Source organism: Cervus canadensis, chromosome 5, assembly GCF_019320065.1.
Source record: "Cervus canadensis isolate Bull #8, Minnesota chromosome 5, ASM1932006v1, whole genome shotgun sequence".
NCBI lineage: Eukaryota > Metazoa > Chordata > Mammalia > Artiodactyla > Cervidae > Cervus > Cervus canadensis.
In genome coordinates, this window is record NC_057390.1 from 35,889,950 (window position 1) to 35,913,025 (window position 23,076).

Sequence of the window (23,076 nt, forward strand, 5' to 3'; positions counted from 1 at the left end):
CATCTGTCAATGGGCATCTAGGTTGCTTCCACGTTCTAACCATTGTAAATAGTGCTGCAATGAACATTGGGGTACAAATGTCTCTTTCAGTTTTGGTCTCTTCAGGATATATGCCTAGTAGTGGGGTTGTTAGGTCATATGGTGGTTTTACTCCTAATTTTTTAAGGAATCTCTGTACCATCTTCCATAATAGCTGTGTTAATTTACATTCCCACCAACAGTGCAAGAGGGTTCCCTTTTTCTCCACACCCTCTCCAGCAATGTTTGTAGACTTTTTGATGCTGGCCATTCTGATTGGTGTGAAGTGGTATCTCATTGTAGTTTTGTTTTGCATTTCTCTAATAATGAGGGATGTTGAGCATCTTTTCATGTGTTTATTAGCCATCTGCATGTCTTCTTTGGAGAAAAGTCTGTTTAGGTCTTTCCCCCACTTTTTGATTGGGTTGTTTGTTTTTCTGGTATTGAGTTGTATGAGCTGCTTGTATATTTTGGAAACTCATCCTTTGTCAGTTGTTTAATTTGCTATTATTTTCTCCCATTCTGAGGGCTGTCTTTTCACCTTTTTTGTAGTTTCCTTTGCTATGCAAAAGCTGTTGAATTTAACTAGGTCCTACTTGTTTATTTTTTATTTTATTTCTATTACTCTAGGAGGCAGGTCATAGAGGATCTTGTTTTATGTGATTGAGTGTCCTGCCTATCTTTTCCTTCAAGAGTTTTATAGTTTCTGGTCTTACATTTAGGTCTTTAATCCACTGAATAGACAGCCCAACTTTTTTCTTAAATGCTGCAGCACTGCACTTTAACAGATTAGACTCCATCTGGATAAAAAGTAAAACTGAAATGGGAAACACACTTGGGCTTGAGTCAGCTACAGTAGCCCTCAGGAACAGGTGCAGAAGAAATTCTTCAGGTGGTATAGAGATCAGTTCAGTTCAGCCGCTCAGTCATGTCTGATTCTCTGCAACCCCCATGAACAGCAGCATGCCAGGCCTCCCTGTCCATCAGCAACTCCCGGAGTCCACCCAAACCCATGTCCATTGAGTCGGTGATGCCATCCAACCATCTCATCTTCTGTCGTCCACTTCTCCTCCTGCCCTCAATCTTTCCCAGCATCTGGGTCTTTTCCAATGAGTCAGCTCTTCGCATGAGGTGGCCAAAGTATTGGAGTTTCAGCTTCAACATCAGTCCTTCCAGTGAGCACCCAGGACTGATCTCCTTTAGGATGAACTGGTTGGATCTCCTTGTGGTCCAAGGGACTCTCCAGAGTCTTCTCCAACACCACAGTTCAAAAGCATTAATTCTTCGGCGCTCAGCTTTCTTTATACTCCAACTCTCACATCCATATGTGATCACTGGAAAAACCACAGCCTTGACTAGATGGACCTTTGTTGACAAAGTAATGTCTCTGCTTTTTAATATGCTGTCTAGGTTGGTCATAACTTTCCTTCCAAAGAGCAAGCATCTTTTAATTTCACGGCTGCAGTCACCATCTGCAGTGATTTTGGAGCCCAGAAAAATAAAGCCAGCCACTGTTTCCACATCTATTTGCCATGAAGTGATGGGACTGGATGCCATGATATTAGTTTTCTGAATGTTGAGCTTTAAGCCAACTTTTTTACTCTCCTCTTTCACTTTCATCAGGAGACTTTTTAGTTCATCTTCACTTTCTGCCATAAGGGTGGTGTCGTCTGAATATCTGAGGTTATTGATATTTCTCTCGGTATAGAGATGGTTTGGTCTTTATTCCAACTTTACTGCTTTTCTTTTTAGCTGTACACGCACGCGTCCCAGTAGCTCAGTCACTAGGGAACCCAGGGCGCGAGCCAGAGGTTGCACTCGGTGTGCCTGCCTCTGCTCTGCAGAACCGCAAGCACCTGGGACGTGGTTAGCGGCCTCTATACCGCCCACTCTGGGCGCATGGAATCCTGGAATTCGTGGTTTGGCACCGCGAGCTCCCTGCCTGAGGCCCCGTGGAGCAGACTGCATTTCCCAGAATGCATCGGGAAGGGGGGGGGGAATGTGGGCCGTAGAGGGAGGGGGCGGACCCAGCGCTCCGGGGCGTCGCGGTTTCCAAGCGCCGAGATTTCGCCTAGTAACCCGCCAGCCTAGGTTCCCGAAAGCGGCGGTGTAGCCCCGCCCCCGGAGCCTAGACTGGAGGAAGAACCTGTCTCCCGTGGTGTCCCAGTGACGAAGCCCGTCCTCGGTGCGGGAGGCGGAGAAAGGGGCGGGGGACCGGGGGGGTGGGGGGCGGGCAAGCAGAGGATTTTGCTTGCCCTGTGAGATCCGGGACGTGCAGGCGGCGCCGTTTCAGAGCAGAGGTTAGAGGCGGGAGAGCTGGGGTGCTCCGCAGGCGAGCCTGGATCGGGTGTGGGAGGAGTGCGGGACGCCGCCGCCGCGGCACGGTGCGCAGGCCGGGTTGTCCCCGGGGGCTGGCATCCCTCGGGTGGGCATCGACCAATGCCTGGGACGTGTGTGCGCGTGGGGGGGTGGTGGTGGCGGCTCGCTGTCCCCAGTGGTTCCGCGGGCGCTCCTCCCCACGCCGGGCTTAGAGACGAGACCCTTGAACCCACGGGACCCCATTGCTAGCGCAAACGTTTCTGGGGAGAGGTACAGGATTTTGATCACTTGTTAATTATTTAATGTCTTCTGGACTGAGAGCGTTTGTAGGTTGTGTTTTCCTGCCTCCAGCTACCGTAGTGTCTCAGTTTCCTCCGATTCAGAAAAAAGATCTTTATGAAGCTTGTCATTGGTGTTCCTGATTAGTGAGAGCTGTTAAGTTCGTTTTGGTTTTTTCGGCCAAGAGAGGGTTCACGGAGGATATGAATTCTGAATATATACATAACTAATTGGAGCGTCTAAAAAATGACCATTGCGTGTTTGCCCTGGCTGAATGGGGAAACAGCAAATGTTCTTTCAAATCGTATCAGCAACCACCACCCGGCAGCATTTAGGGCATATTTCGTATCATTAAAAGGATGGATCGGGGTGGGGGGGTGGGGAGATGGATCTGGAGAGAGAAAAGAGGAATAGTTGACAATTTTTTTTTAAAAAACTTGGTTTAGTTTGGGGATCATTTGCTTGGACTGGGTGACTTATGCAAAATATCTGTTTCTTTCTTCCTGGCTCTCGCCTCCTGGATGTAGACTGTCAGTTCGGATCCGAGGATGGCGATGGCAAAGCTTACCGGAGTTCCTTGTCAAATTAAAGCTGTCACAGAATAAATCCCGCTGCCTGCTGCGAGGCCCCCGCCCCGCGCTCTGCAAACTTCAGTGAGCGAACTGGGTAATCAGTGTTTGGATATGCAGATCCTTGATTTAAAAGGCGGGGTGACCCTCCCAAGAACCTCTCCCGGGGGCCGAAGCCCGCAAGTGCAGTGAGGCGCGGGCGCGCGCGCGCGGGTGAAGACGCCTAGCCCGGGGGAGAGGAAGCCGGGGCGCCCGGCGGGGTCTGGCGGCCGTGCACCGGCGGCTCGTCTTCGGCGGCGGCGGTGGATGATGGTGGCGGCCGGCGCGCTGGTCTGTGTGAGTGCGTCGCCGCGGAAATCAGCGCCCGGCGCTGCACGCTGAGCCCTTTGCAGGTCCTCCGCAGCCAGAGACTTGGCGAGGACAGACCCGGCGCGCAGGGGCCGCGGACCGGTGCGCGGGGGGCCCGGGGGGCTAGTGGGGTCGGCTTATCATGGCGGATCGGACAGCTCCCAGCTGCCAGCTCCGGCTGGAGTGGGTGTACGGGTACCGGGGTCACCAGTGCCGCAACAACCTGTACTACACCGCCGGCAAGGAGGTGGTCTACTTTGTGGCTGGGGTCGGGGTGGTTTACAACACCCGCGAGCACAGCCAAAAATTCTTCCTGGGACACAACGACGACATTATCAGGTAAGGAGGTGGCCTGGGGCGGTGGGGAGGGGTTGGATGTGGAGGTTAGAAGGGTGAGAAGGATGACTAACTGGGATTTCGTGGGGTCAGATCTGGGCGCCCCATGGAATAAAGGAATCTCTCTGGCACCTCAGGGAATTACAGAAGGGCTGCTGATTCTAAGGCTGGGGCAGAAGCAGGGTCAGGGTGCAGGTGGGGAGGGAGAAATCTCTTTTCTCTGTTGTTCAGCAAGGCTTTTTAAATCACTAAGGAGTTAAGTGTCCTGGTGCTTTTTTGGTGTTCATTCCTGCTACAAGTGGAAGGATCCTAGGGACCTATTAAACACTTCTCTTTCCCTCCCTTACTAGGAAAATTTAGGACCAATAACCTCAACTGTGGGTATCATCTTTGGGAGGCTCTTTAGAAGGTTCCTCAGCAAGTAAGAGGATTGAGGGGGAAAAAAAAAAAAAACCAAAAGGAAATTTTGCTAAAGGTAATTTGGGATCTTCTTTCCAGATGCTTGGAAACTAGGAAATTTCTGCAGTGGGTGGGGAGTTTGTTCTCTAATATTTCACTTGGTAGTGACTTAGTGCTGAGAATCATATTCATACACTAAATGGATGCTTCCACACCATCACTGAGGGTATAAAAGATTGGCAGTTTCTGGACAACAAAACCCTACCCGCCAGCCTACAGAATGACCAACATCTAGTAGTGAGTGGCAGGGACTGGTGAAGACAAAACTGGATGAATAGCCATTTTAGAAGGTCCTCCTTATTAAATTGTAAAGGGATATATTTTGATTTTTGGCCCTGTCCTCTCATCTTTGGACTAGATGCATCTTTGTCCAGCCCTTGTCAGCTTCTCCTGTGACCATACAAGGTGTGGTCCAGACGCTGTTCACAAGGAATTCCTATTCAGCCCTTGGCAGTTGGGGAAGGTTTCCACGATATGGGAGCCTCAGCCCACAGGGAAAATGACTTGCTGAGGATGGACTACAGCTGACAGAGACCGTATTTATACCTTCCAGACTTGTGTGTTCACTGATGTAGAACAACCTCCATCACATTTCAGAATATTGCCGCTTGTACTGTATGTCTCATTTCATAATGAAATAAATGGTTCAGTGGCATAATGTTAGTGGCCTTAATTTCTCCATGGGAAGGATGCTTTTTAGAAGATTTGCTTCCCCCCACCCCACTTTGTACTGTTGTGATTTTTCTGGATCCCTTTTCCTCCTCAAGCCCTGAAGTTGAAAGAATATGTTACAGAAAGTAAAAAACTATATTAATATATTAAAATATAGTGAAATATATATATTAAAATGTTGACTTTTAAAAGATGAAGATTTTAAGTACTAGGAGCTCTGCTGTTCTTGAGATTTGGGGGAACTGACTTTTAAAACTTTCTTCATGTCACATTTGACAGAAGAGCTTTCTTGTCTCCCTGCTGTGATAATGGTTGTGATTGGGGAGTTCTTACCTAGTTCTGTCCTGGAGATTCTGCTTCTGTAATTCCAAGCTGATTATTAAAGTCACAGGTGCAAATGATTAACAGTGACTCATGAAAAGGTTAGACGTTTAAAAATTAAAACCCATTATGTTTTTGCCCTTTTTTAACACAGTGCTTTCCATTACACCGTCAAAATAAGATGTAGTCCTTTGGGGAAGGGAGAGAGTGGCAATTAAACAGGAAATTCGGACTTCCCTGGTGGTCCAGAGGTTAAGAATCTGCCTGCCAATGCAGGGGACACAGGTTTGATCCCTGCTCTGGGAAGATTGCACATGCCCATGGGGCACCTAAGCCCGTGGGCCACAGCTACTCAGGTCAAGTGCCACAACTACCAAAGCCTGAATGCCAAGAGCCCGTGCACTGCAGCAAAGAGTAGCCCCACTAACCACAACTAGAGAAAGCCTCTTCTCAGCAATGAGGACCCAGTGCAGCCAAAAATAAAAATTAAAAAAACAAAAACAAAAAAAACCCAGGAAATTCCCTGCGGTTAAATAATAGTAAGGTGACAGTTCACTGAACTACTTTGAGAATTTGAACTCTTCATCTTAATTTTTTTCCTCTAACAGGAAAAAACCAATAGCTGTACTGTTGAAACTGAAGGCGGGAGAAGGGTGGAGTTGCAGTAAAGCACTGTTAACGACAGATTGTTGGACTAGTGGGGTTGTCGTGATATCTGACTTAGTTGAAACACTCAGATTTGAAGAAAAGGTGAATGAATTTATTTGTCTTAACTGTATTTGCAGGGAGCTTCAATTGTTGAACACACAAAACCCCCAATGATTTAGTTTCTGTTTATTAAGGCAGTTACATCCTTATGCTGAATAGTGACATAGTAGCAAGGCTGCCTGCGGAAAAAGGACTTAATTTCCCATGTTATTTGGTTGGATCTGAGTATGTGTAGGATAGCAGAGTTCTTTAATATCCATCTATGTGTTTGCACATAGGAATAAAATTAAGCCAAATAGACTAAAAAACACAAATGGGAGCTGTAAAATTAGATAATATGGAATATTTATTTTGTTATTTTGCTTTATCTTATATATGTAAATATCTTTAATCCAGTGAAGGTAGTATATAAACCATGTTTGTTTTCATCCTTAGTATATGGAACTCTTAAGTGCCATTTCCTTCATAACTTTATTCTCAGAAACATATTAGATGTTTGAAATTAATACTGTAAAATGTTAGGAATATTAGTGTATTAATTATACATATGGAGAAGAAATATGTATTCTTTTATCTTTATGAATTTCAACTCATTTCTGCAGAACTGGTTATACTACTGATTTTCTATTTAAAATATTAATGTTTGTCATTGAATGAGGAGGACTAAAGCTAAGATTTTAGTGCAAAAATGTTTGGGGTGTTTTGGAATTATGACATGAATATTAAAACTTCTAACCCATCTCATTTGATGGAATCTCTAAGTAATCATCCACATAGATTTTGCATTTGTTTGAATGATATATTCATAATGCATACATTTTCTGCTGCGTTATTTATTGTGCTACTTTCCCTAGAATCCTAACTAGAAAGCAGCCAAACAGATATTGATACCATACTCCATTTTAGAAAACCATATCATCTCTGAGATCACGATGAACTTTAATAATAATGTAGGATTTGGCAGAGCTCATTAGAGCTCAGCATATGTGTCCTCCTGATTTGAAAGACTATGTGTTTAAGTCAGATTTTTAAAAATGTTGATATGTGAAGCATAATGTGATTTATTGGATGTGGAGGCTTAGTTTTATTCTCTTGAATGATTACCCTTCAATACAGATAACAGATTAGCGGATGATGCCATATTTTACTTCTGATAGCATTGTGATGGGACAGGAAGATGCTTAAAGCAACAGAAGCACTCAAATCGGGGCTTGAAGGCAAGGACAGTAATCAAGGCAGGAATAATTACTAACTTGGTTTCTGCTGCAGGTAGCAGACCATGACACAGAACTGGAGCAAATGAAAGAAAAGGTCATGCACACATTTGCTGTCTGTCTCCTCCTGATCATTTTCATAGTGACTCCAGTGGAGACATTTCTCTCTTATTCTGGGACCCTATTTTGTGTCTGACTGGTCCCCTGTCTTCATTTTCATTTCTCTTCTTTCCTGGCTCTCTGTTGCAAGGGAGGTTTTTCTGCAGTACCACGTTAGGGGAAAGGGCACTGACTTTGATTTCACACCCACTTGGGTTTGAATCCACTCTCCATTTACTAGAGGCATCTAGGTGAGTGACTTGACCTCTCAGGGCCTCATTTTTTTGTAAGAAGGAAATTAACAACAACTAAATTGCAGAATTTCAAATAGTTACCTATTTGAAATAATATATGCAAATAGTTTAGTGTGGGGCCTTGCCCTTAGTTGGTGCTTAGTAAATGCTCTTAGTAAAAATAGCAGTAGTGTAGTTTTTAATTAAAAACACACACATACACCAGAAACAAAACAGTGATTCTTCATTGCCCACAGTCTGAAGTCCAAACTCCTGAGTTTTCCTTTCTCTTTGGTATTAACCTACCTTTATACCTTTATTTTCCATGACTCTGTACTTTCCTGCCTCATGCTGAAATGATTTCTCTCTCCCTTCATCCATCTCTTCCCAATCCTTTTCCCCAGTGACATAGTGGTTGGGGGCATGTGCTTTGGTCAGACAAATCTGATTTTGAACCTAGATCTGCCACCAGCTGGGTGACTTGGGAAAATTTCTAAATCTCTGTGAGTCTCAACTGTCATCAATAAAATAGCTTCTCATCAGTGCAGTGGAGATTTAAAGTTATCTAACTTGTAGCTTATGGAGATAACATACAAGGTTCCCCACAGTGTTTGGCAAATAGGAAGTGGCCACCACAGGGAGTCTATTTGTATATCTGTCTTAAGTGCCCCATCCATTTCAATCTCGCTTCTCCCATGAGCCCTTTTACCACCGTTAGATGAAGAAGTGCCTTGCACTCCTAAAGGTTTGTATCTTTCGTGACCAAAGCTGCTCACTTGATATGTGTCATTTAGTGCCGTTCCTTCACCCCGAATATTTTCATTTGTAAATGTATATAAGATTCTTGAGGCTGAGAACGAACGTAATAAGCAGAACCAATATTTCAGTATTATAATGTTGGTACTGTGGTTCAGTTCAGTTCAGTTCAGTTCAGCTCAGTTGCTCAGTCGTGTCCGACTCTTTGCGATCCCATGAACCGCAGCATGCCTCTCTGTCCATCACCAACTCTTGGAATCCACCCAAACCCATGTCCATCAAGTCGATGATGCCATCCAGCCGTCTCATCCTCTGTCGTCCCCTTCTCCTCCTGCCCTCAATCTTTCCCAGCATCTGGGTCTTTTCCAATGAGTCAGCTCTTCACATCAGGTGGCCAAAGTATTGGAGTTTCAGCTTCAACATCAGTCCTTCCGATGAACACCCAGGACTGATCTCCTTTAGGATGGACTGGATCTCCTAGCAGCCCAAGTAACTCTCAAGAGTCTTCTCCAACACCACAGTTCAAAAGCATCAATTCTTCGACACTCAGCTTTCTTTATAATCCAACTCTCACATCCATATGTGACCACTGGAAAAACCATAGCCTTGACTAGATGGACCTTTGTTGGCAAAGTAATGTCTCTGCTTTTTAATATGCTGTCTAGGTTGGTCATAACATTCCTTCCAAGGAGTAAGTGTCTTTTAATTTCACTGCTGCAATCACCATCTGCTGTGACTTTGGAGCCCATAAAAATAGTCAGCCACTGTTTCCACTGTTTCCCCATCTATTTGCCATGAAGTGATGGGACCGGATGCCATGATCTTAGTTTTCTGAATGTTGAGCTTTAAGCCAACTTTTTCACTCTCCTCTTTCATTTTCATCAAGAGGCTCTTTAGTTCATCTTCACTTTCTGCCATAAGGGTGGTGTCATCTGCATATCTGAGGTTATTGATATTTCTCCTAGCAATCTTGATTCCAGCTTCTGCTTCCTCCAGCCCAGCATTTCTCATGATGTACTCTGCATATAAGTTAAATAAGCAGGGTGACAATATACAGCCTTGATGTATTCCTTTTGCTATTTGGAACCAGTCTGTTATCCATGTCCAGTTCTAACTGTTGCTTCCTGATCTGCATATAGGTTTCTCAGGAGGTAGGTCAGGTGGTCTGGTATTCCCATCTCTTTCAGAATTTTCCACAGTTTATTGTGATCCACACAACCAAAGGCTTTGGCATAGTCAATAAAGCAGAAATAGATGTTTTTCTGGAACTCTCTTGCTTTTTCGATGATCCAGTGGATGTTGGTAATTTGATCTCTGGTTCCTCTGCCTTTTCCAAATCCAGGTTGAACATCTGGAAGTTCATGGTTCACGTATTGCTGAAGCCTGGCTTGGGTAATTTTGAGCATTACTTTACTAGCATGTGAGATGAGTGCAATTGTGTGGTAGTTTGAGCATTCTTTGGGATTTGAATGAAAACTGACCTTTTCTAATCCTGTGGCCACTGCTGAGTTTTCCAAATTTGCTGGCATATTGAGTGCAGCACTTTCACAGCGTCATCTTTCCGGATTTGAAATAGCTCAACTGGAATTCCATCACCTCCACTAGCTTTGTTTGTAGTAATGCTTATAAGGCGCACTTGACTTCACATTCCAGGATGTCTGGCTCTAGGTGAGTGATCACACCATTGTGGTTATCTGGGTCGTGAAGATCTTTTTTGTACAGTTCTTCTGTGTATTCTCGCCACCTCTTCTTAATATCTTCTGCTTCTGTTAGGTCCCTACCATTTCTGTTCTTTATTGAGCCCATCTTTGCATGAAATGTTCCCTTGGTATCTCTGATTTTCTTGAAGAGATCTCTAGTCTTTCCCATTCTATTGTTTTCCTCTATTTCTTTGCATTGATTGCTGAGGAAGGCTTTCTTATCCTTCCTTGCTATTCTTTGGAACTCTGCATTCAAATAGGTTATCTTTCCTTTTCTCCTTTGCTTTTCTCTTCTCTTCTTTTCACAGCTATTTGTAAGGCCTCCTCAGACAGCCATTTTGCTTTTTTTGCATTTCTTTTTCTTGGGGATGGTCTTGATTCCTGTCTCCTGTAAAATGTCACGAACCTGCATCCATAGTTCTTCAGGCACTCTGTCTATCAGATCTAATCCCTTAAATCTATTTCTCACTTTCACTGTATAATCATAAGGGATTTGATTTAGGTCATACCTGAATGGTCTAGTGGTTTTCCCCACTTTCTTCAATTTAAGTCTGAATTTGGTAATAAGGAGTTCATGCTCTGAGCCACGGTCTTGTTCCCGGTCTTGTTTTTGCTGACTGTATAGAGCTTCTCCATCTGTGGCTGCAAAGAATATAATCAATCTGATTTTGGTGTCGACCATCTGGTGATGTCCATGTGTAGAGTCTTCTCTTGTGTTGTTGGAAGAGGGTGTTTGCTATGACCAGTGTGTTCTCTTGGCAGAACTCTATTAGCCTTTGCCCTGCTTCATTCCGTACTCCAAGGCCAAATTTGCCTGTTACTCCAGGTGTCTCTTGACTTCCTACTTTTGCATTCCAGTCCCCTATAATGAAAAGGACATCTTTTTTGAGTGTTAGTTCTAGAAGGTCTTGTAGGTCTTCATAGAACTGTTGGTACTGTGGTTAGCCTCAGTTTATTGATGAGAAAACCAAGGCACAGAGAGGTTAAAGATGTTGCCCATGGTCACTATTTAGCAGTTTGTAGAGTGGAAATTGGAACCCAAGTCAGTCTGATTCCAAAGCCCAGAGCTATCACGTCACTGCTTTACACACTCTTTAGTTTTTCTTAGTCACTATGGTCTCTACCACTGTCCCTTGTTTCTAACCAGAACTCGGTCTGACTCCTTGTAACTCTGTTTTCCAGTTTCGTGCTTTATATAAGGCTATTTGAAATAGATCACTAGAACTCTATCTACAAATGGAACCATGTTCAAGTTCATCTTAGAACATCACCAGATTTGAAGCAATGACCTGAAGCAGTGAATTGCTGGAGGTGTTAAAAAAGCTTTTTTTTTTTTTTTTTAATTCTCAATTGTGACATGGCTAAAATTATCTGGTACTGCAAGTACACACAATTGCACTTGTTGAATTTGAAGAGAGAGCCCCATGGTTGGGCTTGGGGTGTTGGGTAAACAGACTCACAGGAAGGCCTGGAGATCTGGTTTCATATTCTTCAGTCGCTTGACCAGTTTGAATAAGGGAAACTTAGAGGTAACTATAAAGAATCAAACCTGTATTGCATTGAGTGCCTGCTCTGTACCAGACACTGCATACACACACACACACACACGAGAGAGAGCCTTTATTTTACAGGTACAGCTCAGAGAGGGAAAGAGATTTAAGCAAAGTCACTCATCCTCTATTCATTGGATCTTACTTCCTTGCTCATTGGCATGATCATGTAATGAAAGGGCTCAGCTGGTAAAGAATCTACCCGCATTGCAGGAGACCCAGGTTTGATTTGTGGGTTGAGAAGATCCCCTGGAGAAGGAAATGGCAACCCACTCCAGTATACTTGCCTGGAGAATCCTATGGATAGAGGAGCCTGGCAGGCTACAGTTCATGGGGTCACAAGAGTTGGACACGACTTAGTGACTAAACCACCTATGGTCTGTTCATAAATTATTTTACTGTTATTCTTGTTAATAAGCTATTAGTCTGGTGATTTTTATTAAGATTTATATATTCTGTAAATTGGGTAGATTTTACTTTTTCATTTACTCCTTAATCAAAAACTAGTATCTAGAATACACCAGGTGCAGCATTGAGCATGACTAAGTTCTTGCCCCCATTCTGATGGGGAACGCCAACAAATGAATGAACCAGACAGCAAGGTGAATACAGATTGTGCTAAGTACTAAGGAGGGAATGACCATAGAGCGGAGCTAGGTCAAGTGGGGTGTGGGAGCTACTTTAGATAAGGTGTCCAGAGCAACACTCTAGGGAGATGGTGTTTAAGCTGAAATCTGAAGGATGAGAAGGGGCAGGTAAGTGAAGATGTGATGGAGAAGAAAGGTTATGTACAAAGATACCAGGATGGGAAAGAACCTGGTATGGCCAGAATTCTGGTCTAGATATCCAGAGAAAGACAAGGTCATAGTAAGTCTCATCCAGGTCATTAATGCCTCATGGGTTTTGCCACCATATGTCCTAGATTTCCCAGGACACTCACAAATATTTTGTTCGGTTATTGTTATGAGTATACTTGCTCATATCATATCGTACATCCCTTTTAATTCAGAATATATGGCCATGGTTTTGTTTTTAAAATATGGCTGCTATATAATGGGTCACAGCTTGAAAATAATGACCCTGGAGTATGCTCTCTTATAAAGAATTATATAGGCCCTACCACCAGTGGTCAACAAGAATGTAGATTATACTGTGGTAAGTGAAAACCTATTCCATGGCAGCATCTTTAGGCAGGGCTGTCCTAGAGGCTCTCCTACCTGCAAGGAGGCGGTTCTGGACACCTTTGTGATGTAGGTGATGTATTTGCCACCAAACAAGAAAAAGGAAGCTGCTGGGAGGGTTTGCCTTGCTGGCTCTGCTTCTGGGACTGACTCCTTCGCCAGGAGGCAGAGCCATACAGAAAGCCATCCTTTAGCCAGCAGACTACACATCTTTAGCCGTCAGCCTCCTCTTGTAGGTTTAATTCGATTTGTCATATGTGGATTGGTCTTAAATGTAATTAAAGTGCTTGACAGCAAACAGTTCTTTGCAAATATCATTGTGCATAGGAGTCACCCAGGCACATGTAGCTGAGTAAGCCCTGTGTGAGGCCTGACATCCTGCATTTCCAACCAGCTTCCGTCAGCTGATCTTGATGCTGCTAGTCTGCTATGCAGCAAGATGTTTGGGACCTCATTCATACGTTTCAGAGCTCAGAAGATCAGTGGGGTTTTTTTTTTTTCTGAACCTAAAAGATATTGCTAGCTTGTGAAATAGATTTTTAAATATATATATATATATATGACTCATTTATTAAATTATTAGATTAACAGAATCAATTTTTGCATTAAGTTGTCACCTAGCCTAGTAGTCTTTCTTCTCAGAAAGAACCAAGCAAGAAGTGGTTGAAACAAGTTAAGGAGATGGCTAGTATGTTCCTGTGGGCGGTGGAAGAGTGTGTCCACAGCCTTTGTGTAGACATATGTTTTCTAGTTTCTTGAGTATATTTCACCTAGGAGTGGAGTTGCTGTATCATATGGTAACTCTATGTTTAACTTCCTAAAGTACTGCCAAATTGTTTTCCAGACAATCCCATCAGCAGCATATGAGATTTTCAGTGACACCATATCCTTGCCAGCACTTGTTACTGTCTTTTTGATTATAGCCATCTTGTGGGTGAGAAGTGGTATCTTGTTGTGCTTTTAATTTGGATTCCCTAAGAACTGATTGTACTGATTACCTTTTCATAAATTTTTGACCATTTGTATACCTTCTTTGCAGACAATATCTATTCAGATCCTTTGCCCATTTTAATTGGCTTATTGTAAGAATTCTTTATATATTCTGAACATAAGTCCCTCATCTAATATATTATTTTCAAGTATTTTCTCCCATTCAGTAAGTTGTATTTTCACTTTTTTGATGGTGTCCTTTGAAACACAAAAGTTTTAAGATTTTGATGATGTCGAGTTTATCTTTGATGATGTCTAGTTTATCCAACTTATCTTTTTCTTTTGTCACTTATCATTTTAGTGTTATATCTAAGAAACCATCACCTAAACCAAGGTCATGAAGATTTATTTCTATGTTTTTTCTTAAGAGTTTTATAGTTATAGCTTTGACATTTAGATAGATAATCCATTTTGAGTTAAATTTTATACATGGTGTGAGATGGAGGGTCCAACTTCTTTCTTTTGCATGCAGATATCCTGTGGTCCCAACACCATTTATTTAGAAGACTTTTATTTTTCCATTGAATTGTCTTGGATGTCTATAGCCTTTGACCTTCCCTACCAGGCAGCCCATTCCTCTCATACGGAAGATACTGAACATATGGGGACCCAGAAACAAGCAGTCATTAAAAAGATTAACCTAGAAATGACGGAAATTTGAGGCTTTGGTTACCATTCTGCATTTGTATAGATGCTGTTATATCCTATGAAAGATATGTAGCTTTTTACATATTTAAACAGTATAACTGTTTATACATTGCGGAGTCAGTGCAGTTTTTAGCAACTGCTGGTTTAAGGACCAGCAGCAATCTATATGTTGACTTTGTTTACTTCCAGAGATCCTGAGTTTTGAAAGTGAAGTTATAGTCTTCAGTCTTGCTGTTGGAGACAGACCTACTGAGACCTACCTACTGAGGCAGCTGAGCGGGTGGAGTTTGTCTGGAAAGCAAAGGGAGTGGTCAGACCTCTTGACCTTGACCTCTTTACCAGTTCACCCCTTTCTTCTCCCAATGGGAGGGAGACACCTGGATGGCCTCAGCCTAGGAGTTGAGGGATTCTAGGATTGCCCACTAATTCTCTGTCGTTCCCCTTCCCATCAGCGTGAAGGAGGTGAGTGGCGGTCCAGCTCTGCCTCCCTGAGAGGAAAGACGCTTTCTTTGGACTGGTAGTACATATATAGGCTGGTCAGAGAATTGTTCTGAGGTTATTGAGAATTCTTGTTTAGTTTACATATTGTTTAATAATGTCACTAAAACATTTTTCTGTGTTCATTATGTATTGATTTTATGGGTAAGAGTAAAACAAGATCCACCAGTGATGAGATGCCTTTTAAGTAAGAGATCATCAGTTGCAAGAGACGGAAATTTTCTCAAAAGAAGAGTTAAGGAGGGGATCACAAGGTGAGAAGAGAATCTTTTGCTACTCAATTATAGAGTATATTGCTGGCCTCTCATACTCTGCACAGTTATCAGGCAGCTAGCCTTTTCCTGTTTCTTTCTCTTGCAAGTGTGCATCACAGGAAATCACATCTCTGCTTCTCTCTGGATAAAATATGCTTTGATTTTCTCTGACTGCAGACTGGCTCCTTAACTCAGTGATCCATTTTACACATAGCCATCCCCCAAAAAAGCCATCTTAACCTCCTCACTGTACTAGATTATTCAACTTGGCCCTACAAAACCAATTGATTAGGTCTTGTGAGCCTGAATTCCAGATTTCCAGGAAAGAGAATCTGATGGGCCACACCGGGTCGGCAGGGTCAGGATGTCCACCAGTTCAATCATCTGTAGCCTGGAAGGCGGGCCTAGGTTTCAAAGGGCTGTCCTTTTAAGAAATATTGTCTAATAAGAGAGGTATAGACTGAGAAAGAATGAATGGCAACTCCACTGTAGGAGTTGGATTAGAAGAGGAGGTAGCAGATGGGTTTTTGGAGCAAAACAATGATGAGAAGTACTGAGCTGAGGGCAAAAAGAAGTCAGGAAAATGATATTAAGTTTTAAAAACAAAATTCTGGTGACTCTCAACACATCATGGAATTTTTAGTTCTTATAACAGGCCATGGGGGATGTCCCTGGGAAATACTGGCCATTTGCTGATGACCAGTCTTGGAGGGCTCGGTGTACATCAAGCATCTGCCTACTGGGGTGCCAGTGCTCCTACTAAGAGTGTTCACTCTCCTGTTGGGGTCCAGTGGTAGGGCTGGAGGCAGAGGGGAGCATGTGGGAATAAGGGCTGATGCTAGCAGAGAGATGGCCTGGCAGCACACACAGGCGGCTTCCTGGAGCTAGTTCAGGCTCCTCAGCTGAGGCAGGTAAGGCTTGGGGCAGCAGCTGTTTACCTGCTGGTGAAGAACTATTTCCATGCTTTACCTGGCACAGATACTGGTGCGTCCCTGCTGATCACCAGCCTTGGTGATGCGTGAACCCTGAATGATTTACTGAGCTTGGCCATCTAACAGACATTGAAAAAGAATCTTCCTCAAGCCAGACTTAAAATCTACCTAAGGTTCCCCATTACCAGCAGATAAATACCAAGCTTACCCATGCTTGTTCAGCGTAGTCTCCTAAGACTATTATGATCGGTTTCTCCCTCTTCCTCCAGCTTGATGTCTCTCCCTCTCCTAACATACTCAGGCCACATCAAACTCCTTGCAGTTACCTGGACCCAGTATCTTATTTTGTGTATCCTCAACCTAGCACACGCCATTGACTACCTGAAATGACCCCTCACTTGTCCACATACACACTCTTTTTCTTCTTTCAATCTCAGTGTAGTGTCATCGCCCCCTGAAGCCATACCTTGACAGCCGGACTCTTTAGGCCATTCTTTCTCTGTGCATCCAGGCCACCATGCAAGGACCTCCCCACTGGACTCATTGCACTCATGGTTTTGCATTTGTTGACTTACCGCTCTCCCCACCTGATACAAGCTCCATGTGTCCCCTGCCTAGCACCTGTTGTGGGCTTGGTGAGTGCTTCATGTATTGGTAGTTGTTGTTAGTTCTTCATCTCTCAAATTATTTAGGAGGAAGGTATGACTGGGGGATGAGATTTCTATAGAATTCGTTCTGTACATACTTTCTGGAAATACTAATATATTCTCATTTGGCACTTAGAAGCAGGATTCAAAATCTTCATGACCTGAAGCTGATCCTGAAGAAACATGAATATGAATTGAAGGACAGTCTACATCACAACTGGCCTGTACTTTGCAAAAAAACCCCAAAACTTATTCTCATAAAAGACACAAGAAAGTAAAGGACTGTTCCAGTTTAAAGGAGACTAAAAGGATAGAAGTAAATTCAATATGTGATCCTGGATTGGGGTGGTTAGTTGTTGTTCAGTTGCTAAGTCGTGTCTGACTCTTTTCAACCCCATGGACTACAGCACGCCAGTCTTCCCTGTCCTTCACCATCTCCCTGAGTTTGCTCAAACTCATGTCCATCTAAGCAGTGGTGCCATCTAACCATCTCATCCTCTGTTGCCCCCTTCTCCTCCTGCCCTCAATCTTTCCCAGCATCAGGGTCTTTTCCAATGAATCGGCTCTTCACATCAGGTGGCCAAAGTACTGGAGCTTCAATTTCAGCATCAGTCCTTCCAATGAATATTCAGGGTTGGTTGGGTGGTTAGGGATTGCTATAAGTGACAGTATTGGGACAATGAGTGAAATTTGAACATGGAAGTATATGTTAGGAAATAGCACTGTGTTCACATTAAAATTCTGAATTTGATTGTAGCAGTGCAGTTATGTAAGGGAAAATACTTGTCTTAGGAGAAATGTGCTAGGATATTTAGGAGTGAAGTGTTATGGAGCTGCAGACAACAGTAATAAGGTGTCTGTGTGTGTGCGTATGTTTGTGTTTCTCATGGCATCTGTTCTCTCCTCTTAACCACTGCTTCCTTCCTGCTTCCATCCTTGCCTCTCCCATTTTATTCTCAACACAGCAGCCAGTTGATCTGGCTGCAGCATAAGTCAAGTCATGTTAATTCTTGCTCAGAACTCTCAGAGCAAGCGTAGAAGTCCTTATAATGGCCTCTAAGCCTCTTTGGGGATTTGACCTTCTGTTACCTCTATGATCTAATCTATTTTCTCCCCATCCCTTGCTCTACTTACCTCAGCCACCCTGGCCTCCTAGTTGTAGCTGGAATGTCCAGGCACCCTACTGCCCCAGGGCCTTTGCACTTTCCCTCTGTCTAGCTCCTCCTTCTTCTAGACATCACATGACTTCACTCGCCTCCACTGGATCCCTACTCAAGGTCGTCTTTTCAGTGAGGCCTTCCTTGACTACCCTATTTAAAATGTAGACTCCTCCCCAACACACTCCTTATTACTCATCCCTTTTGCATGTTACCCCTTAGTTCTTTTTTATTTTTAACCTTGTTGACTCTCTTCACTAGACTGTGCGCTCTATGTGGGCAGTTTTTTGTTTGCTGCCCTGCCTACAGTGCCCAAAATGGTGCCTGGTATGTAGAAGACACTTAATAAGTATTTATTGAATGAATAAATGAATGACTGGTATATGTTCACTTTTGTTTGTTTTGAGATCACCTCCTTGGAATTTCTCCTTAGAATGCGATTTTTTGAAGGGGTTGCCTTTGACAGACTGTGAAGCTTATGGATCCCATCTCAGAATAGATTTGTTTGTTCTGGTTTATCCTTTACCAAGGTATAATCTAGATACAGAAAAGTATACATATCATAGTGTACAGCTGGATCAATTCTCACGACCCCAGTGCACCTGTAACCCTCACTTACATCAAGAAATAGAACCTTGCCAGCACCACAGAGACCCCTGAGCACCTCCTTGCAGTCACAGTCCCCCCTGCAAAGGTGACCTCTAGCCTGACTTTTAACAGTGTAGATTAGTATTGCCTGGTGTTGCACCTTTAAAAGGAATGGTGCAGTATGCATTTTTTTGTGTGTCTGGCTACTTTCAGTCAATATAAGATATGTCTCTGCTTCTACATATTTATTCTCAGTATCATATTTTCATGGAAATATATAGTTTAAATATATTGAAATATAATTTATCCATTCTACTGCAGGTGGGCATTTGGGTGACTTCTGGTTTCTTTCGACTGCTATTAACTTTCTAGTACAAGTGAACATATATATCCATTTCCACATGGGAGTGGTATTTCTGGGGCATGAGGTGCACACATGATCAGTTTTTGTGGGCACTGCCAGACCCTTTTCCAAAGTGGATAAATCAATTTATACTCCCACTATCATGGAATTTCCTAATGCATAAAATAAAGTCCATAAATGCATAAAATAAAATACATAAATAGGATTGGAAAGAAAATTAATTATTTTGAAATACAATTGAAATAATACAGTTGGAAAAATATTATAATATGTCATGATATATGTGCTTCTTTATTAACTTTATTAACTCATGCAATTGAAAGTTCTAGCAGTTTTAATAATTAGTGTAAATTCAAAGTAGTGATGGGTGTATATGATGTTTGAAAAATCTGTAACAATTGTAATATTATATGAAAATATCTGTGATTTTATTGATCTCAAGGTCACAGGTACTAGTATAGTTTGTTGCCTCCATTCTGAATGATAGGAAATACTAAAGCCTATTACAAGTTAGTGAAAAATAAAGACTTTTAGTAATTTTTAGTCCATTTAAACACATAAACAAAAAAAAATACATAAACCCTCCTGAATTCTATTAAGGAGTGCATGGGCTCTAAGTTAAGAATCTCTTGATTAGAGGAACAAAAATTACTTACAGCAAATATTTCTTAAGTGTCTACTATGTGTCATGTGGGTTTCCCTGGTGGCTCAGTGGTAAAGAATTCACCTGCCAATGTAGGAGACGGAAATGGCAAGAAGGAAGGAAATGGCAACCCACTCCAGTATTCTTGCCTGGGAAATTCCATGGACAGAGGAGCCTGATGGGCTATAGTCCACGGGTTGCAATAGAGTTGGACATGCCTTAGCAAGTAAACAACAACAGCAAATTTCTCATGTACTCTGCCAGACACTGGGGACCCAACAAAGTAATATACATCTCTTCTCAAGGAACTTACAACCATGAAGGCAATATTCATAAATAAGTTAGCAGCTGGGCCTGTGTGTTCAGGTCTTTGATAGTTAGCCCACGGCATATACCTAACCCATACATGGGAGTGGATGGTGGTCAGAGAAGGCTTTCTGGAGAAAGGAGGATGATTAGATTTAGGCTCTGTTTTGATTACTCTGGCTATGGTGTGAATGAGGACTTGTTGGAGAGAAAGTCTGGAGGCACTTAAAGTAATCCAGATATGAGGTCATTATGATAGTATGCAAGGAAAGCAATGAGTGTGTTCTGGAGACTCAGAATTCCTGCTGACTGATTGGATAGAGGTGATAGAGGAGAAGGAAGGTTAACAATCAACTGGTTGAATGGTGGTTATCATTTGCTGAAGCAGAATGAGGAGCAGGTTCAGGGCCAGGGAATGATGAATTCAGCTTTGAACATATATACATTGAAGTGTTTGTGGAACATCCAAGAGGTGATTTTACGTTTATGTGGGTCTCTCGCTCAGGACAAGGAGCCTGACAGGCTACAGTCCATGGGATTGCAAAGAGTCAGACACAACTGAAAGAGTGGCACTTTCACTTTCTCGCTCAGGAGAGAGCCTCATGAGCTTCAGGGAGCATGTGGGAATGGATAAGATAACCCAGAGAGCACATGGAGGAAGAAGAGGCCAGGCTTAGGATTTTGAGGAAGATCAGCTTTCAGATGATCAGTAAATAAAGATGCATATGAATGATGAGAATAGCCACAGGGATATGAGGAAAGTGGAGTGCCTGGAGGCCAAGAGCAGAGACAGTGTCAAGGAGACTCTCAGTAGCATCACTGGAGTACAATACAGTAAGTCTAGAAAAGAGCCCTGTGGATTCAGCAGTGAGAAGATAGTTGATGAGTTACTTTTACTACAGAAACACTGGGAATGATTATTTTCCTCTGGGTTGTACTTTCATCTGGGTTTTAAACATTCTGTTATAGCAGTTAGAATTCCAAGGGCCATTTCCTTTTAGCTTTACTTTTCTTCTTTCATCTCTTTTATATAATTCACTCATGCTCTAGTGACTTTTATGCTGCACTGGTAGTAAGCAGTCTTTTCGGCTTAATGACTTATCTCTAACAAACTCTAGCTCTTTTAAAAAAAAACAACAACGAGAGATATCATTATAGACATTGCTTCTTGGTGGAACACCTTTCCAGGTCTATTATTTTGCATAGTTAGATATGAATGCAATCACTTTGGCAAGGTCATGTTTATCTATGTGGGAACCTCCCCTGCTGACAATGAATTCATGTCATACTTCTTGCCTTGGTTAATACTCAATTTTTAGTCTGTATGATAAAATATGATGGAAGAGATATAAATTCTGTAACGTTTCATAATTATTTTCTTCCCAGAATGTCACTTGGATTTTTACATAAATTATAGGAGATAAGTGGGAAGGTGTTCAATGAAATAAGCCTGTGTTCAGCGCTGACTGTGTAAATGGCAGTGTTAACAGGTCACAGCAATAATAGTTCTCCAGGCAGGAAGCCTTGAGTGCCTGTTACTCCCTCCTCTTTTATCTCCATTATCCATCAGCCCCAAGTCCAATTGGTCACATCCTTTCTGTCTTGCTGCTTCTGCCCTAGTTCACACCCCTGCTACTTCATACCTGGTTACACCTATGTCAGGATAGTTTTGGTAGCTTCTTAACTAGTCTTCCTGCCTTTACCATCACTCCTCTAGTCAATCCTCTTTTTGAAAATCTGCCTAAACGTAAAAATAATGCAGATTTATGAGCCTGTTCCTTAAGATTCTGCTTCGGTAGGCCCAGCTATGAGTCCCCAAAGTCCATATTTTAAAGAAATTTCCCACTGAAATATAGCTATGTGTGTGTATATATATAACGCACACACACACTCACTTGCTCTGTCCATTGAGAGGACTGAATAACCATGACTAGCAGGCACACACCTAGCTCCCAGAACTGTTTCTAAATACCATTTGCCACAGCCACAAATTGGAACTCCTTATAAAAAGAGCTGATTCTAGGCCTGGGGCAGGGAAAATGCAAGATGAGTCTGAAACAGAAAGTATAACAGTGCTCAAAAAATAAGGGAAGTTGTTAACATGACATAAGAGCCAGCTTGAAGGGACCACCAGAGGTCACACCTGGGATAATTTGAGCATTAATTATAATCCATTGAATAAAATGAAAAACCCATGTATCTATAGTGATATAAAAAAGTAATGGAGAGAAGAGAAGGCTCTCCCTTGAGTAGAACATAAATTATTAAAATGCAAATGGAACGATGGAGTTAGAAAATCAACAGATGATGTAACTAGCGATACAAGTTGAAGAACATGATACTTACATTATACTTTGCCTCGAGATACTTATTAATTACAGTGGACAAGCAATAACTACTGTGGACAAACCTGGCAGACACCCCCTTAACCAAATGAGCAAGCATTCACAATAGTGGAACAAACCAAGTCATTAGAAACAAAAAGCTTCCCCAAGTGGTTCTTGATTCCAGAATTGCTGCAGTAGGATAGCATTGGAATTAGCCTTTGAAACTACAGATTTGATCTCTCTCTCTGCCTTGCTTCAAAACTCCTGCCAGCTCTATTACTTTAGGAAAGGGCTTCAGGCCTGGCCCCAGCCTACCTTCCTTGCATCCTCTCCTAGCACAACTCTGTTCCCCACTTTCCTTACTGTTCGTCTCACCACACCATACCCTTTGCAGTGACCCAGATGGTTTCATCTCTGTGACTGCACATGACCCTGCTGCTTAGACTGCATTCCCTGGTCTGTCGGGTAGGTTCATGTTGCCTAAGAGGCAGCTCCAGCACACCGTCTTGTGAAGCCCTTCATGATTTCTTGAGGAAGAACTAGTGTCTCTCTCTTCAGGACAGCTGCAGCATTTTCTCCATATCTCTTGCAGAGCACTTCTCACGGTATGCTGTGATTTTCCGTTTGGGTATTTCTTTACCCCCCGACCCAGCATACTGGAGGCACTTTCTGTGGTAGAAAGTACTAGGACTCCAGAGCCAGCAGACCTACATTTGAATCTGATTCTATCACTTCTTAGTTTTTATCCAGCCACACCCAGCGTCTTCCTCTAGATCTATTGATGGGTTATGAGGAGGATCCAGTTAAATAAAGCATGTTAGGAGCTTTACAAAATGAATTTAAAAGAAATAAAGGGGAAGACCCAAAGAAACTGACCTCACTAGACCCTGAGTAAGTTTTTTAAAATATATATTGATACATACACATATTTTACATGTATACATTTTCCCCTGTAATCCT

General features: G+C 42.6%; 1 protein-coding gene across 2 annotated transcripts in view; it reads left to right on the forward strand.

The window, feature by feature from the left end:
* Positions 1–2,411: 2,411 nt before the first annotated feature.
* EML6 (EMAP like 6) overlaps positions 2,412–23,076 on the forward strand; it is a 277,140-nt gene continuing 256,475 nt past the window's right edge. For both annotated transcript variants that reach the window (XM_043468569.1, XM_043468567.1), the window contains exons 1-2: positions 2,412–2,607; positions 3,144–3,872. In XM_043468569.1, coding sequence (XP_043324504.1) covers positions 3,676–3,872 — 197 coding nt within the window. In that variant the 5' untranslated portion in view covers positions 2,412–2,607; positions 3,144–3,675. The remainder of the gene's footprint in view (positions 2,608–3,143; positions 3,873–23,076) is intronic.